Source organism: Cetorhinus maximus, chromosome 14, assembly GCF_964194155.1.
Source record: "Cetorhinus maximus chromosome 14, sCetMax3.hap1.1, whole genome shotgun sequence".
Lineage (NCBI taxonomy): Eukaryota > Metazoa > Chordata > Chondrichthyes > Lamniformes > Cetorhinidae > Cetorhinus > Cetorhinus maximus.
Genome location: NC_135892.1, coordinates 19,499,918 through 19,517,884, shown reverse-complemented (window position 1 = coordinate 19,517,884; position 17,967 = coordinate 19,499,918). Strand labels below are relative to the sequence as shown.

Below are 17,967 nucleotides of genomic sequence, written 5' to 3'. Positions count from 1 at the left end.
TCACTTGGGACCCATGATAGCTGTTAGAGGGAAAGGAGATTTTGTCCATTCAAGATCAGGGCACTTTCCGGCACAAAGTGGTGTGAGCCTGTATCCAATCTGCATTAACTCAGCATCTTTTTCATAATGAAAGCTAACACCCTAAAAATTTTCCTCAACACTCAAGGATGCCTAGGACCTAACTCTCATTCATTCTTTTTAACTTGACCATTAGCTCCGCCACACTAACCTTACAGCCCTCTGTGATGTTTGAATTACATCAATTACAATTGGATGTCGTATTTCTGTTAGGTCTCAAATGCTCACAAGGACATGGGTACAGGAGTTGATCATTCAATTCCTCAAACCTGCTCTAATATTCAGTCAGATTATGGCTGATCTGTACCTCAACTCAATATGCCCATCGTAACCCTTGACACCCTTACTGAACAAAAATCTATCATTCTCAATATTGGGGGGGAGAAAGTACTCATATTTTCTTAAATATTCCCTCACTTGTCCGTTTTTCTTAGAATTCCAATTTCTCTGATTAGGGGACTTGCCGAGCAACCTTTTGTTGGAATGAGATTTTTACTTTAAAAGGGAGTGTTGTTTGATGACTTGGGCTTTGAAGTTTTTTTGGGTGCTATTAGTGTTTAAAGATTAATTGTCATGAGAAGGAAGATAAATGTTCATGAGTGAGTGAACCTGTTGTGACAAGGCGAGGTAAAAACAGATAATGCTGGAAATACTCAGTGGGTCTGGCAGCATCTGTGGAAGGAGAAACGAAGTTAATGTTTTAGGGCTTTGATCTTTCACAGAAGAAGAACAGCTATAACTCGTACTATTTGCTGTTCTACTGGAATCTGCTTTATTACTATGTTTTGCTCATTTAGCTATTCACATTTATACCTTAACATCTTTCCCTTGAGCTGTTTCTGGAGATCTCTTTACTGCAATCTCATTAATCTCACTTCTGCTTCCTTGTGGGCTCCATACAGTTACTTAAAAGTAAATGATCTATTTTTGACCTCCTTTGTGTCGTTTGAATTTGTTTTCTATGGTATAATAATCCTGCACATTGAGCGTAATGGCTCATTCTTCTTTAACTGAGGCATCCTATGACAGAATTACTAGTTAATTGTCCCCAAATTAAAAATTGCCCTTTTTTCCACCAAGTTATTAATTGTTGCCTCTCCCCTCATTGCTGTTCCTGTCCATGTTGTATCATTTAATTAGATTGTGACACAGCCCCCAAAGTTTCCACTGCTAAATTTTGAGCTGAATTAATCTTCAGATTAATAGCTAGACCCAGGCACCTCCTTAGTCAAGCCTTTAATGATGCACTAAAAACAATTGTATGCTGATTAATTTTGATTCACAGTTCCACTTGGGCATATGAAGTTTACACCAGCTAGATCTGTCATCAATTATTGACCATATAAACATTTCTTGTCTAATCACTGAAATTATTTTCACTGGTATCCAGCTCTGCTATTAACCACATCCTACATATGCTTATCCATTCAAGCCTGACAGTTTTGTTTTGTTTTGTATCCTTCATGGGATGTAATTTCAACTTCCCTCATTTACAGATTGTCTGTGCATCTAATCCCAAATTTCCCTTTAGGGCATGAGCAGGGCAGTTTTTGCAAGTATAGCACCACAACATTAGTGTCTGTATTTGTTTAACTCATTTGGTTTTAGTTGAAATGAAATGGGAGTTAAGATTTTGTTTGCAAACTGGGATGCTTTACCCATTCACTTCCTTTGGTATTAACGATATATGATGAAGCAAAAAGCAAGAAACAAACCTTCATGGGTGGAGGGTAGGGAATGGATAGGGAGGGTGTGATGGCAGAGTGACAGAGCTGCTTTCAATGTTATATTCATCTTTTCGTCCCTTTAGAAGATGCCAACTGGTGCTTCATTCTGTAGGTGCTGGCAGTCACGGTGCTTCACCCAAGAGGTCATTCTTCAACCTCCCCTAGCCTGGGGCACTAGGGACAAACATAACACTCATGTGACTGGGTTCAGGGATTGATGCTAATCTGTGTGGTGATGACCTTGCTCAATGAGGAACTGGAGATGGCCTTTAGTTATATGGTTTGCCCATCTTGTCTTTTTTTATCTCTGCAGCTTTTGATTGGTTTCGAATCTGGAACGCTGGTATTGTGGGACCTTAAATCAAAGAAGGGGGAGTACAGATACAGCTACGATGAGGTAAACACATGCTTTGACAGAATGCAAGTACATTGACGTGAATTGAATTATTGGCAAGTAGCATTTGTAATTTTCCTTGCAACCTTGTTCAATACTTGGAAATGATTTATATTTCCTCTGTAAACTATACTTGTCTCTACATATTTAAAAACACCTTTTGGACTCTTTTCAGTGATCGTGGCAGCAGTCACAAGTGTGTTCCTCTCGGACAAGTGAGGAGATATTTTCTCGTGCTGCTAATTCTTGGACTTTAAAGTGCAAGAATTATACTAACAGCAGAAATTTTGAACCTCAACTCCAAACCTCAAATCTGTTGAATGTGGAAGTCCTTGCCTATAGCAGTTAGTGTTTTAGAGCCTTCCATCAGACCCTAACTTGACTTTATTTGAATATTGTCTAAGATTTGAGGGAAGGCTGAAGAGAGACTGACAAAGTTGACTGTATGTGTTCTTAAAAGAAATTGGGCAAATAGATATCAGGGTAGATCATCCCAGTTCTGTTCAACTTTTTATAACCTATTTCCATGAAGTCAAACCTACATTGTTGAAAGTGTTTGTTTATTGAAGTGGATTTGGCCCAGGCCTGGATGGTTATAAAAGTCCTGATAGTCATGCAGATGCTTGTCTCTGCATTTTTAGAGGAACAAAAATGGGAGGTGGGTTTGCATGTTCACTGCTTACACCTATATAATGAAATCAGTATGCCCTGTCACCTGTAAATTTCCCTTATGGCCTTTGCGATATTAATTGTCCTAAAATCTGTCTTATGTTATTGCCTGTGACACATGTAGATGGTGCTGTAATAGGATTTTCTATTTGCAGCACCTAATCCTTTGTCACGTTTCCTCATCATGAGATATATACACAATTCTCCTGTCAAAAAACAGTTTGTTTGAGTCTGTCTGTGATTCCAAGCTCTGGTCACTAGGTTACACAGATGATTTTCCTTTCCTTGGTTCTGAATTGCTACCATGTGAATTATTACATGTCAAGGTGACAGTTAGTTAAATTTTATTTTTATTTTTATTTCCCCTCCAAGTAGTATTTCTCTCCAGAATTTCTCAGCCTTCCATTTAGTGGCCATCCACATTTCCTTTTCAGAACTTAACAGGAAGAACTTGTATTTATACAGCAGCTTTAACATATAAAACATCCCAAGCTTCTTCATAGGATCTTTACGAAGCAAGGTTTTACACTAACTGCAAGAAATATTAGGGCAGATGACCAAAAAGCTTGGTCAAAGTTTTAAGGAGTGGTTTAAAGGAGAAAAGACAGGCTGAATGGTTCGGAAACAAAATTATGGAGCTTAGTGCCTTGGCAGATGAAGGCATAGCCACCAATAACAGAGCAGTTAAAATTGAGAATGCTGAAGTCACCAGAATTGGGAGCACAGGTACCTAGGAGGGCTGTGGGGCTGCAGGTGATTATAGATCTAGGGAGGGGTGAAGACACAGCGATTTGAAAACAAGGAGCAAAACAGAGCCAGTGTAGGTCAACGAGCACAAAATTATTGGGTGAGCAGGAATTGGTGAAAGTTAGGACACGGGCAGCTGAATTTTGAATGGTGTCACAAAAGGTAGAATGTGAGATGTGAGCCAGGAGTGCATTGGAATAGTCAAGTTCAGAGGTAACAAAAGCATGGATGAAGGTTTCAACAAATCAACTGAGGCAAGGCGAAGATGTTATAGAGGTGGAAGTAGATGGTCTTAATGATGGCACAGATACATAGTCAAAAGCTGGTCTTGGAATCATACATGACATGGAGAACAAAAGAAATAGCAGGAGGAGACCATAGGGCTCCTTGAGCCTGCTCTGACAGTCAATACCATCATCTGCTTCAACTCCACTTTCTTGCCCACCCTCCATAGCCCTTGATTCTGAGAGATCAAAAATCTATCTATCTCAGTTGCAAACAGTCTAACTTAGCCTCCGACAGTTGCAAGGAGGAGGGATTCACTTGGTGGATAAGCAGCAGAGTTTGTGGTAGGAACCAGACAATGACTTTTGGTTGTCTTAATATTTAATTGGAGGAAATTGCTGCTCACCCAATATTGGATATTAGACAGGTAGTCTGATAGAGAGGTGGTGGTGAGGTGGAGCTGGAAGTCTTTGGTGTACAGGTGAAAACTGATGCTATTTTCAGAAGATGTCACTGAGGGGCATCATGTAAATGGGAAATGGGAGTGGGGCAAGGATAGATCCTTCTGGGGGGCACTAGAGGTAACTGTACAGAAAGGAGAAGAAAGATCATTGCAGTTTATTCTCTGGCTACAATTAGAGACATAATGGAACCAGGGTAGTGCAGCCCCACTCATCTGGACAACAGTGCAGAATCTTTGGAGGAGGCTTGTGTGGTCATTCATGACAAAGGCTGCAGACAGGCCGAGAAGAATAAGGTGAGATAGCTTAACTTTGTCGCAGTCACATAGGATGTTGTTTGTGTCTTTGATGAGAGCTGCATTGGTACTGTGACTGGAGGGATTCAAACATGGAGCTCCAGAAAGACAGGCACAGATTTGGGAAGTGACGCCACATTTCAGGGACTTCAGAGAAGAAAGGAAGGTTGAAGATGGGGTGGTAGTTTGCAAGGACGGTGGGGTTAGGGGTTGATTTCTTTTTGAGGAGAGGGTTGATGATAGCAGGTTTGAAGGAGAGAATGACAGTACCTAAGGGAGAGAGCCATTAATATTAATTAACTTGGGGCCCAGGAATGGAATGTTGGCGGTCAACAGTTTCGAGGAATAGGGTCAAGGAAACAGGAGGTGGGTATCATGGAAAGGTAAGCTCGGAGAGGGAATGAGGGGGGATAGGAGAGAAGCGAGAGAACTGTGATAATTCCAGACTAGGCAGGAGGAATTTGGAGGAAGTTTGACCTGGTGAGCTATGGGAAGGGAGGGTAGTGGCAGAGCATCTTGGAGTCAAAGAAGTCCATGAGGTCTTCTCAGCTGTTGGAGGTAATGATGGAGGAGTCAGCGGAGAGGGATTTAAGACTATTTTCAGTCAAGTAAGGAAACCGTGGCTAACTTGCAATCCAGGATGCTCCTAGAATGGGCAGTTTATCTGGACAAGAGCAGGACCCATAGATGCTTTACATCTCCTAGCCATAGAGACTTTATATTTTAATCAGCATTTTGTACACCAACTTATCAGCATATTAATCTTTCAGGATTTTTATTGACATTAAGTTCAGTGGTTTATTCTTCATTTCATGTTTCCCAGCATGACTACTCGAGGGGTGTTTAATCCTATTCCTTCTCCTCCACCTCACCGCCTTTGGTTCCACTAGGATTTGGTTCACCCTGCACCTAATACCCACCCAGGTCTGTGTTCTAAATACTTCTGCTTTTTTGGAGCAGGGGCACTACTGCAGAAAGCCCTCTCTACCCTCTCCCTCATCTACCACACTGGCTTCCCACAATTCCCCTTTTCATGCCCCCTGTTCCTCTCAAACACCTCCCCCTTGTCTGGAGGGTCTAGATAGAATTACATTCATCGAGAATGGCATCGAAGCAGTAACTTCAGAGCATTGTCTACGACAAAAATGCATGGTGTGTTGTAATGCCCCTGTCATCGTAAAATATTAAATCTCAACAGGTGCTACAGGTTTCTGACCCAGTAATGCTACAGCAACCAATTTTGAGGCCAGCTGCAGTGCTTTTGGTCATATTTGTGATCACTTTCACTTGAACACTGCTGGTGTACACTAATATGTCACAAGACCAGATGTACTTTTCTAACCTCTGCTTGCTCAATTATGGTATTCATTGTCTGCAATTGAACATTAAACCCAATCATTTTCATTTAGATATACCCATTGTTTTAATAAGGAAGATTATATAATTGAAAGGAACTGGTCAGTTTATAAATATTATTCCTACATTTTATTTGAGTTCATGCCTTTCAAAGTATTGCCACTAACAAACTGGGGACTTCCCAAGGTTCTTACTGTTTATGTTCCTGTGAATATTTTTGGGAGTAAGACTCTCTATTCTAACCCATTTTAACCCCACCCCACCTCAATCCCTGATTACATGCCTCTACACAGTAACTTGCCTTTATCACAGAATCTTGACAGTGCAGAAAGAGGCCATTCGGCCCATTGAGTCTGCAGTGGCTCTCTGAAAGAGTATTCTACCTGGTTTATTCCCATAACCTTGCACATTCTTTCTTTTCAGATAGTAATCCAATTCCTTTTTGAATACCTCAATCAAACCTGCCTCCACCACCCTCTCAGGAAGTTCATTCCAGACTCCAACCACCATCTGGGTGAAAAAAATTGTCCTGGCATCCTATTATTCCTTTTGCCAATTATTTTGAATCTGCGCCCACTAGTTCTTGATGCTCTCTTGAGTGGGAACAGTTTCTCACTATTTACCCTGTCCATACCCTTCAGGATCTTGAAAAGCTCTATTAAGTCTCCTCTCAGCCTTTTTTTCTCCAAGGAAAACAGCCCCAACCTCTCCAATCTATCCTCATAGCTACAGTTCTTAATCCCTGGAACCATTCTTGTGAATCTCATAGACTGTGTTTACAACACAGAAGGAGGCCATTTGGCCCATCATGTCTGCGCCAGTCAGCAAAGATCTGACTACACTAATCTCTTTTTCCAGCGCTTGGCCCATAACCCTGGAGGCTATAGCAATGCAAGCGAATATCTAAATACTACTTAAATGTTACGAGAGTTTCTGACTCAATCACCCTTTCAGGCAGTGAGTTCCAGACTCTCACCGCCCTCTTAAAAAAAATTTCTCCTCAACTCCCCAGTTAGCCTTCTACCTCTTACCTTAAATCTATGCCCCCTGGTTATTGACCCCTGCACTAATGGAAAAAGTGCCTTCCTATCCACCCTATCTATGCCCCTCATTACCTTATACACCCATGTCAGGTCCTCTCTCAACTTTCACTGCTCCAAGGAAAACAACCCCTATCCAATCTTTCCTCATAGCTCATATTCTCCAGCCCAGGCAGCATCCTCGTAAATCTCCTCTGTGTCCTCTCCAGTGCAGTCACACCCTTTCTATAATCTCCTCTGTACTCTCTCCAATGCCTACACATCCTTCCTCAAGTATGGCGCCCAGAACTGGATGCAATACTCCAGATGAGGCCTAACTAGCCAAACTCAGCATGACCTCCTCACTCTTGTAGTCATTGCCTAATATACCATATGCTTTATTAACTGCTCTCTCAACATGCCCTGCCATCTTCAATGGCTTATGTACATATACACCAAGGTTCCTCTATTCCTGCGCCTCCTTTAGAGTTTCTCCCTTTATTTTATGCTGTCTTTCCATATTCTTCCTGCCAAAATGAATCACCTCACACTTATCTGCATTGAACCTCATCTGCCACCTGTATGCCCAATCCAGCAACATATCTGTGCTTTTGAAGTTCAAGACTATTCTCATCACAGGTGACATTTCCACTTTTTATATCAACTGAAAATTTTGAAATCATGTCCTGAACACCACAGTCTAGGTCATTAATATATATTAGGAAGAGAAAGTGTTCCAACACTAAACACTGGGGAATTCCACTACAAACCTTCCTCCAATCTGAAAAACAACCATTTATCACCACTGTCTTCTGCCACTCAGCCAATTTCTTATCCAGCACTATTAACACAATAAAACATCTCAAGGCGTTTCACAGGCGTATAAAAGGCAAAAATTGACAACGAGCCAAAGAAAGAGCTATTAGCACTGTGGTCAAAAAGGTAGGTTTTAAGGAGGGTTTTCTAGGAGGAGCGAGGCAGATGGGTTTAGACAGCTGAGGGCATGGCCACTAATGGCAGGGCAAAGGGAGGTGGGGCTTGTTTAAGATGCTAGAGCTCTTGGAGGGTCATATGGCTGGAGGATGTTTTGGAGATGGGATGGAATATGGCCATGTACTGAGATAGCTAGCTTGTTTCTCTGTTTCCAGCTGTCCATATGCTGATCCATTAGGCTGCCAGCAATCAAAACTCTAACTTTTATATTGTTAGCATTTAGTTGTTTTTCAGTGTTCCATTTTGAGCCGAACTAATGTTAAACTGATGCAGATAATTATGGTCATTATCAATGTCCTTCCTTACTATTGCCATTGCAGTAATCTGTTTACTGATACAAACTTTCTATTATGCAGGCTATTCATTCTGTGGCTTGGCATCATGAAGGAAAACAATTTGTTTGTAGCCATTCAGATGGCAGCCTTACTATCTGGAATGTAAAATCTCCCATCAGACCTGCACAAATTATTACACCACATGGTAAGTGCGCGCCTGTTTGTTGGTGTCCTTACAGCCTACATGAATTACTTACATAGTAGCATAGAAAATGAGGATCACAGAAGGTGGCCATTTGGCCCATTGTTTCTGTGCCAGCTGAAGAAGAGCAATCCAGCCTAATCTCACTTTGCAGTTCAAGTCCATAGACCTGAAGGTTACAGTGTTTCAAAGTCCAAGTATTTTTTGCATGTGATGAGGGTCTCTGCATCTATCACTCTTTCAGAGACTGAGTTCCACATCATGCTTTGGATCAAAACATTTCTCCTCCTCATCTTGCCTGTAATCATTCTGCCAGTTGTGCTCCCTGGTTATTGACCTCTCTGCTGAGTGTAATAAGTTCTTCCTATCCACTCTAGACCCCTCATAATTTTATACAGCTCAATTAAATCTTCCCTCCACCTACTTTGTTCCAAAGGAAACAACCCCAGCCAATGCAATCTTTCCTCATACTTAAAACTTTCCAATCCTGCCAAGACTCTTTGCACCCTTTCTAGTGTGATCACATCCTTCTTGTAATGTGGCGAGCAGAACTGTGCGCAATACTCTAGTTGTAACCTAAACTAGTGTTTTTACAATTCTCCTATAATCTCCCTATTCTTGTTGTTTTATGCCTTTTATGGTTAATAAAGCACACTATCCTGTTTACCTTCTTAACCACTTTATGCATGTGTCCTACTCTGAGATCTATGGACATGCTCCAAGGTTCCTCTGTTCCTCTAAATGCTTGGATATTGAGAAGAGTATAAGTGGAGCATAGAATTGGTACAACACCGGAGGCTATTTGGACCATCATGTCTGTACCAGCTCTCTGCAGTATTTGGCCCATCATGTCTGTACCAGCTCTCTCTAGCTCCAGTCCTCTTGCCTTTACCTGTAGCCCTGCAATTTTTTTCTCATCAGATAATTATTTAATCCCCTTTTGAATGCCACAATTGAATCGCTTCCACCGAATACTCAGGCAGTGCATCCCAGATTCTAACCACTCGCTGCATAAAAATCTTTACTTCATGTCGTCTCTGGCTCTTTTGCCAACCATTTTAAACCAGTGTTCTCTGGTTGTCAGCCCTTCCACCAATGGGAGCAGTTTCTCCTTATCTACTCTGCCCAGACCCCTCAAGATTTTGAATGCCTCTATCAAATCTCCTCTTCTCCTCCACTGAGGAGAACAGCCCTAGTTTCTCCAACCTATCTGTGTAACTGAAGTTTGTCATTCTCATAAATATTTTTCTGCAACTTCTTCATTGCCTTCATGTCCTTCCTAAAGTCTGGTGCCCAGAATAGCCCCAATACCACAGTTGAAGCTAAACCAGCAATTTTATAAAGATCCACCATAACTTCCATGCTTTTGTACTCTACTGCTATTTATAAAATCCAAGATCCAGTATCCCCTTATTCGTTTGCCCTCCTAAAATGCATAACTTCTTTGTCACTTTTCTGCCCACCTGACTAGTCTATTGAAATCTTGCAGCAATCTTGTGGTGTTTGTTGCTTTACTGAATAAGGATCACGTGGTCAGAACAGCCAATCAACACCAAGCACGGTGAAGCTTATAAGGGGCAGAGTTTTTCTAGTCCAGAGTGTGTATTGTAGCCTTACTAGAGGCTTGTAACTAATCCAGCAGCTTTTTAAATAAAGTTCGTTGTTCAACTAGAGAAGTCTTGCGGTAGTACAGCTCTACAAATCTACTGCTTTCTTCTTGAATATCAGCCACACAATCAAAATTTTTTTGTATAGGCTTCCTAATCATGCCCCCCCCCCCACCCCCCCGGACTAAGTTTAAGTGTAAATAGTTGATATATACCTCAAAAACCAAGGGACCCAGTACTGAGCCCTGCGGAACTCCCTCTAGAATCAGTGATAAACATCTGGTCTGTAATTGCTCAGTCTATCCCTTGCTTGCTTTTTAAACAAAAATATGTCAGCAGTCTCCGGCATCATGCTTGTAACCAAATAGGATTGGGAAATGATGGTCAGTGTCTCCATTATTTTCTCCCTTGCTTCGCTTAGCAGCTTGGAATAGGGATACATTTCATCTGAGCCTGAGCATTTATCTACTCAAAGATATTTCCCCCTTCATGATGTTTATCCCATCTAATATTTTGCACTCTTCATCCTTAACTACAATATCTGTTACGTCCCTCTTTTGTGAAGATAGACGTAAAGTATTCATTAAGACGCATGCCGTGTCTTCTATTTTCATGCACCATTTAACTTTTTGATCTCTAATCAGCCTTACTCTTTCCATAGTTACTCCCTTGCTCTTTCTGTTTATAAAACATCTTCAAGATCTGTTGCTGGAAACTTGAATTTAAACAAAAGCCCTTGCCCCTAAGCTCATTGAGGTTGGGTATCTGTGTTTACTACCTATCTACACCTGTTGGTTGATGATTGCAACTGGTACAATGTTTATTAACTGTTCATTTTTCTTTCAAGAGTCTTTTAATAGGTTACAGCTTGCTGTGCTTCTATTTTTGAATTGCACATGCATTTCTGTTTGCGTGGACTGTCATCTAGCCTAGGGTGTCCTTCCTGTTCTTCCAAAGCCTAAATATAGCCTGTATTGCAGAGCAAACTTTGAGTCACAACTTGATGGAAAACAGCAATTCCTTGGCTACAGCACAAGTCCAGAGCTGTCACATCCAGAAAACATTGCGCAGGAAAAGCATGCATACTATGCAGATTGCCTCAAAAGGAGCTAGCTCCCTAGCACATTGGCGCAAATTTTGGACAGTGCATGAATAGAATGGGTTGAAACTTCTCCCCATGGGTCCTACTTGGCTAGGAAGTCAGACAGAGATTTGTCCCAATTCCTGATTTATTAAACCCTGCTTAATAATAGTTCTTTGAAGTCTTGTTCCTAAATAAAATGAATAGCTCCCCAGATGGGATCAATTGCTCCTTAACAAGGAATGATGACCAAATGCTACATCACGTTAGCTTTGCTAAATTACAGCATGAGCTCTGTACTTGCCTAAGAGCATAGCATTTTCATTCTACACATTGAATGTGAGGAGCAGGCTGAACTAATCAACACTTACAGTTAATCAAACCTTTGCTTTCAGGAAAGCTGCCAAAAGATGGAAAGAAACCAGAGTCCTGCAAACCCATCCTAAAAGTGGAATATAGAACCTGTAAATCCGGGTATGTGTTGAGCCTGCTTTTTCAAAATGTTTCTGTGATTATTCTGTACTTTGAGATGTCAGTGCTGAAGCAAGGTAAGAGTTTTCCATTTTGTCTCCCAATGATTATTGACTGTCATCAGGGCCTTCAATAGTAACATGTATTCGTAGCCACAGCTCCTTCAAGTCCTTCGAAATACTCAGTGTCAAAGTCCATATTTGGTTTGTGGAGAAATTCTCGAGTTTAGTCCGAAATATTTGCCAGGCATGCAGAAAGGTAGATTAATGAACACTCAATATTTTTGTCCCTTGTTCTTCCTTGCCATCTCTTTACATACATAATAAGTTAAAGGTATAGAACACACTGCCATCCTAATGTAAAGCCAAGTCAAATGGTGAAGAATTTAAGATACTTAATTCATCCTGCATCTCCAGATTGGATGAGTGAGCTATTCATTATGTTGAAGCCATCAACATCCAAGAGGTTACCATTGACCAAAAACTTAACTGGAACAACCATATAAATAATGAGGCTACAAGAGTAGGTTAGAGGCTATAAATTCTTCAGCGAGCAACTCGCCTCCTGATCTACAAAGCCTGTCCACCATCTACAGCTCAGTAATCCACCATCTACACCAGTCAGGAGTGTGATGGAATACTCTTCCACTTGCCTGGATGAGTGCAGCTCCAAAAGACCTAAGAAGCCCAACACCATCCAAGACAAAGCAACCTGCTTGGTTGGCTCTCTCCACCACCAGTGCACAGTGGCAACAATGTGAACCATCTAAAAGATGATCTGCAGCAACTTGCCAAGGCTCCTTTGGCAGCACCTTCTAAACCTGCAACCTCTACTACCTAACGAATGCATAGGAACACCACCATGTTCCCCTCCTAGTCTCTCACACTACTGATTTGGAACCATATTGCTGCTCCTTCACTGGCACTGGGTCAAAATCCTGGAATTCCTTCCCTAACAGCACTGTGGGTGTCCTAAACCAGATGGACCAAAGTGGCTCAAGAAAGTGGCTCACCACCACCTCTGAAGGGCAGTTAGGGATGGGCAATAAATGCTAGTCTTGCCAGCGACACTCACATCCCATGAATTAAAAAATAGTTAGCTGCCAATAACTCACTGTTCCATCAGTGTAGTGTTAGCTCATAGAGGGAGAAAATTTGTGGATTTCAGTGTGGTCTTGCTTTCAATTTAATCTCAAAACGGGGCAATTTTCCTTGACCACACTGCAGCGTACAATGCGTCTGGCACATTACCCTTTCTCCCTCCCTGGATTACTGATGCCATTATACTGCTGCTCGGGTACAATCAGTTCAGGGTGCATATTGGTCACAAGACTAGCGCCTGGAGGAATCAGACGAATGGGCTACCCCGGGGGGCTGTCTTAGCCCCAACCCTGTTCAACTTGTATACCAACAACCTACCACCCCCCACAGCCCCGTTCAGGAAGTTTATCTATGCAGACAACATCTGCTGTGTCAAACAACTCAGATTTTCCTGGAGCTGAAAGTTGCATTAAGCGATGTTGTAAAGCTGGCTGATGACTGCAAGTCGTGGCACCTAAAACCAACCACGAGTAAAACCATAGATAAAAGCAAAAAACTGCCGATGCGGAAATAGACTCATAGTCTTTTACAGCACAGAAGGGGCCCATTTGGCCCATCGTGTCCATGCCAGTCAACAAAGACCTGACTATATTAATCCTATTTTCCAGTGCTTGGCCCATAGCCCTGGAGGCTATGGCAATGCAAGTGACATCTGAAATAGAAACAGAAAATGCTGGACAAATTCAGGCCTGACAGCATCTGTGGAGAGAGAAACAGTTAACATTTCGAGTCCATATGAAAACCATTGTGTGTGCGACTGCAGAATATTGCACCCCAGTATGATATCAGTCTGCCCACGCCAAACTTAGCAATGTGCAATTCAGATCAACAATGCGCATCATCACAGGTGCTCTTCAACCAATTCACCTCCCCTGGCTCCCAGCCCTGAGCAACATTGCCCCAACCCACTCCCCACATCAGGAGGGTAATTGCAACAGGCAAGCTACTGGAGAGATCTACTCTAACCCAAGCCTGCCCTTATTCAACGACCTCCTCAATCCACCAGCAGTACGCCTTCCCTCACACCACCCTATATGGAGTATTAGCAAGGAAAAACATCCACCAGAAATCACTTTCTCATCCTAGACCCTACTGTTTGTCCATCTGCTTTGCTCTCCTGTGGCATCATTGGACCCTTTTCAACCATTTCTGGACTGGCGAAGGACTTCAAACAGCCACCCAACATTAGTAGGGTTGCCAAGACCATCCAGGTTCCAGCTGTGGTGCAGTTCAAACAAATTCTCACCTTTTTGAGGAACGTCTGCTGTCAAATAGCCACTGAAAAAGGTATTGCTTGGCTCTGTGACTATGCACATACTAAATAAATAATGTAGCCTCTGCAAGATCATCGTCTTTATGAATATGTTTGTGATTGAATTAGCACCTGAAAGACCATGTTGCATTCGAGTACTTGAAAATCTTGAGTGCTTCCCTTGTTTGATTAGAATTTGGCAACAAATTGCTAACAAACACACATTTCTTAGGTTCTTTCAGATACTGCTACCAAGCTGTATATGCCTTCTGTTCATTATTCTGTTAGGGCTCATTTGTTGCTAAATCTGAATGACATGCCAGTTTGTGGAAATGACCGTGGGCACTTCAGTGCTATTGATACGATTGTAAGAATGGCAATGCAGTAGTAATTTGTAAGTGTTGACTCATACATGTAAATCATAAGTCGTCCAAATGCTGCTGGTGTTTTAAATCAAGCAGTGAGTCTTGAGGTGTAGGGTTTTGATATTTTTAAAAAATAGAATCTAGCCAAAAGTAATGTCATACTTTTTCAAAACCAACCATTCACCAGAAAGGAGAGACTGTCTAGCAAAATTAACAATAATTATATAGTTTTGATTCTTTTATAAATGGTTGTGTGAATGTCCTGCAGTTTTAAGTGTTCAGTCCATATTACTAGTGATGAGTCAAAAAAATTCTGATAATTGTCATGGGATCAAATTCTGCACATCAGGATGCTGCAGTGTACCTTTCACGAGCAGCAGTTGTCCAAAACCTTAATGGGCAAAAATCTCTAGAATTAATTTAAAGGATTTGTGTACCCCTGGAAAAGCATAGTTTGACTGAGATAGCCAGAAAACATTAAGGGAAGAGGACTGTTAATTAAAGAAATTCTCAAAAATGACTGTTTGATGCAAAGGGAAATCCTACAGTAGATGGAACCTCCACTGCCTGTCATAGCAGCGAGATCCCCTTCTCCCCCTGAGGATGGTGGAAAATGTATGAAATAATGCTATACTCAATTTAATAGCGGTCGCAAGTTTCTGAATCAATTGGAGGCAGTGAGGTGGCACTGGGATGCCGGCAAAGTGTGTTAGAAAAGTCATGTCCAGAAGTGACGAACGTAGATGAGGATTTCAGTGTAGTGGGTGGAACTAAGTTCGAGGCATAGATGGGTTTTTTGGTAGCGTGGTAGGCAATCTTGTTGAGTTTGGCTCCATGTTTAGGCCTAACTGGTAAATCCAGTTTGTGCACCATTAGATTGAACTTAGGAAGTCATCTCAGGAAGGAGATGCAGTCAGGCTACTATTAGGCAGGTGTCAAAAAAAATGGACTTGCCAAATGCCAAGCTCCAAGTAATTCTATCATCCACAACATCACAAGCAGCCTGTCAGCACATTGCCAGTGCTCAGTGGAGTGGTGCTGAAGAGGTGAAGCTTGGTATCCTTAGTATACAAGTTGAAAGCTAAAACCCCATGTTTATAGATAATGTGGACAAGGAGGAAGATATAAATGGGAAATGGAAAGGGACTCAAGGAAGCAACCTTGTGCCAGATTAGCAGTGACTATGTGAACAATAGTGGATAAACCATTGAAGGAGAGTCTAAAACTATAGGCCATAATTATGATAGTCACTAATAATAAGGAATTTGAGAAAAGCTCCTTTAGCCAGATGGTGGTTAGAATGTGCAACTCGCTACCACATTGTGGTTAAGACAAATAGCACAAATGTAGATGGTGTGAGGGGAAGCTAGGTAAGCGGAGAAATGAGTAGCAGGACCTGTTGATAAGCTGAGCTGAAGTATGGTGGGAAAAATTGAAAGGTTCCATAAATTTCTCTGCATCTTCTCTTCTGCTTTTTAAAATACTCCTTAAAACCTACCTCATTCATCACCCCTCCTAAAATACCTTCTCATTTGGTTTGCTATTGGCCTTTGATTATATTCCTGAGAAGGCCCCCAACATAAAACATGCTGTAAAAATGCAACCTTCTGTTGTTGTTGTTTTATGGCTCTCCAAATAATTGTGCCCAGATCCACAAGATGGCAGGACGATGTTCTGACCAACTTCCTGCAAATTCTGCATTAAATATTCTCTCAATGCAAAGTGCGCCCACACTGACCAGTGGCAGTTGGGGCAAAGTTAATCCATTTCAGCAGAGTTCCTTCCTCACAAGGAAGAGAAACAGGAAGCCATGCCATCCTGTTCCAGTCAGCAAACTTGATACATGCTTTTGATGGCCATCTGTGCATTAATACTACATGTTATCATCTCCAGTATTAGGAACAAGCTGGGCCACTTGTCCTATGTCTGGGAAATAAAGGAATGAAAGTTTAAAAAATAAATCTACACTATAGCTATTTCTCCAGTCTTTGTAATACTCTGAATATTTCATCATCAAAGTGTTCTCTACATTTTCAGTGACGTTGAAACTTTATTTCATGATAGAAGTTCTTCTATCTTGAGCCAAAATAGAGATTTTTTTTGTTGGTCCTACTCAGCTGTTATATTTTCTGGTATTTTTCAAGAAGTGTTTTGATTATATTGTTGTTCACATAAGAACATTCAATGTATCACTTAAGAGTGGCAATTATACCTCAAAGGTAGTAACAGGACCTCAAAGGTAGTAATCTCTGGATTACTTCCGGTGCCTTCACGCTAGTGGGTATAGAAATAGGAGGTTAGTCCAGATGAATGCGTAGCTGGAGAGATGGTGCAGGAGGGAGGGCTTTAGATTTCTGGGACATTGGAACCGATTCCAGGGTCGGTGAGACCTGTACAAGGTGGATGGGTTGCACCTGAACCAGAATGGGGCCAACTCCTTGCGGGGAGGTTTGCTAGTGCTGTTGGGGAGGGTTTAAACTAACTTGGCAGGGAGGTGGGATCCTGAGAGGAGGTTCAGCAGGGGGAGATGCACAGCCAAAATTAGGAGAGAGAGCAAGTGAGTCTGGAAGACATAGAAATTATAGGCCTGTTAAGGTACAAGGGAGCTTAGCAAGGTTGGATGGTATTTATTTTAATGCAAGGAGTCTGACGAATAAGGCAGATGAGTTGAGGGCACAAATTAACGCATGGAAGTATGATGTCATTGCTGTCACAGAGACATGGTTGAGAGAGGGGCAAGATTGGCAGCTCAATATTCTTCAGGCAAGACAGGGAAGGAGGTAAAAGAGGAGAGGGTATTGCAATTGATCAAGGAATCAATTACAGCAGTAAGGAGGGATGACATCTTAGAAGGTTCCTCAAATTAAGCCACATGGGTAGACCTTAAAAACAAAAAAGGAGCAATCACATTGCTGGGAATGTACTGTAGGCCCCAAAACAGTCAGAGAGAAATAGAAGAGCAGATCTCTAGGCAAATTTCAGAGAAGTGTAAAAATAATAGGGGAGTAATAGTGGGGGATTTCGACTTCCCCAACATTAACTGGGTTAGTCATAGTGTGATAGGTTTAGAGGGAGCGGAATTCTTAAAATGCATCCAGGAGAGCTTTTTAAGCCAGTATGTAGAAGGTCCTACAAGAGCGGGGGCGGTCCTGGACTTATTTTTAGGGAATGAAACCGGACAAATGGCAGAGGTATCAGAGGGGGAGCTTTTTGCAGATAGTGAATCCGTTAGATTCAAGGTTGTTATGGAAAAGGACAGAGATGGGCCAGAAATCAGAGTTCTAAATTGGGGGAAGGCCGATTTTAATAAGATCCGGATATGATTTGACCAGAGTGGAGTGGGAGCAGCTACTTTTAGGTAAATCTGCATCAGAGCAGTGGGACTCATTCAAGAAGGAAATAAGGAGAGTATAGGGCCAATATATTCCAGTAAAGACAAAGGATGGGACCAACAAATCCAGGGAACCCTGGATGTCAAGGAATATACAGGATTGGATAAAGAGAAACAGGGAGGCTTATGGCAGATACAGAGGGCTCAAAATAGCAGAAACCCTAGAGGAGTAAAGAATGTGAAGGGGGGAACTTAAAAAGGAAATTAGGAGTGCAAAAAGGGGCATGAAAAAACATTGGCAGGTAAAATAAAGGAAAA

The 17,967-nt window shown here is 41.7% G+C and overlaps 1 protein-coding gene across 5 annotated transcripts in view; it reads left to right on the top strand.

The window, feature by feature from the left end:
• The window catches only part of stxbp5a (syntaxin binding protein 5a (tomosyn)), a 193,094-nt gene that overhangs the window by 78,349 nt on the left and 96,778 nt on the right, over positions 1–17,967 (top strand). For all 5 annotated transcript variants that reach the window (XM_078556629.1, XM_078556631.1, XM_078556630.1 and 2 more), the window contains exons 7-9: positions 2,119–2,202; positions 8,322–8,445; positions 11,526–11,604. In XM_078556629.1, coding sequence (XP_078412755.1) covers positions 2,119–2,202; positions 8,322–8,445; positions 11,526–11,604 — 287 coding nt within the window. The remainder of the gene's footprint in view (positions 1–2,118; positions 2,203–8,321; positions 8,446–11,525; positions 11,605–17,967) is intronic.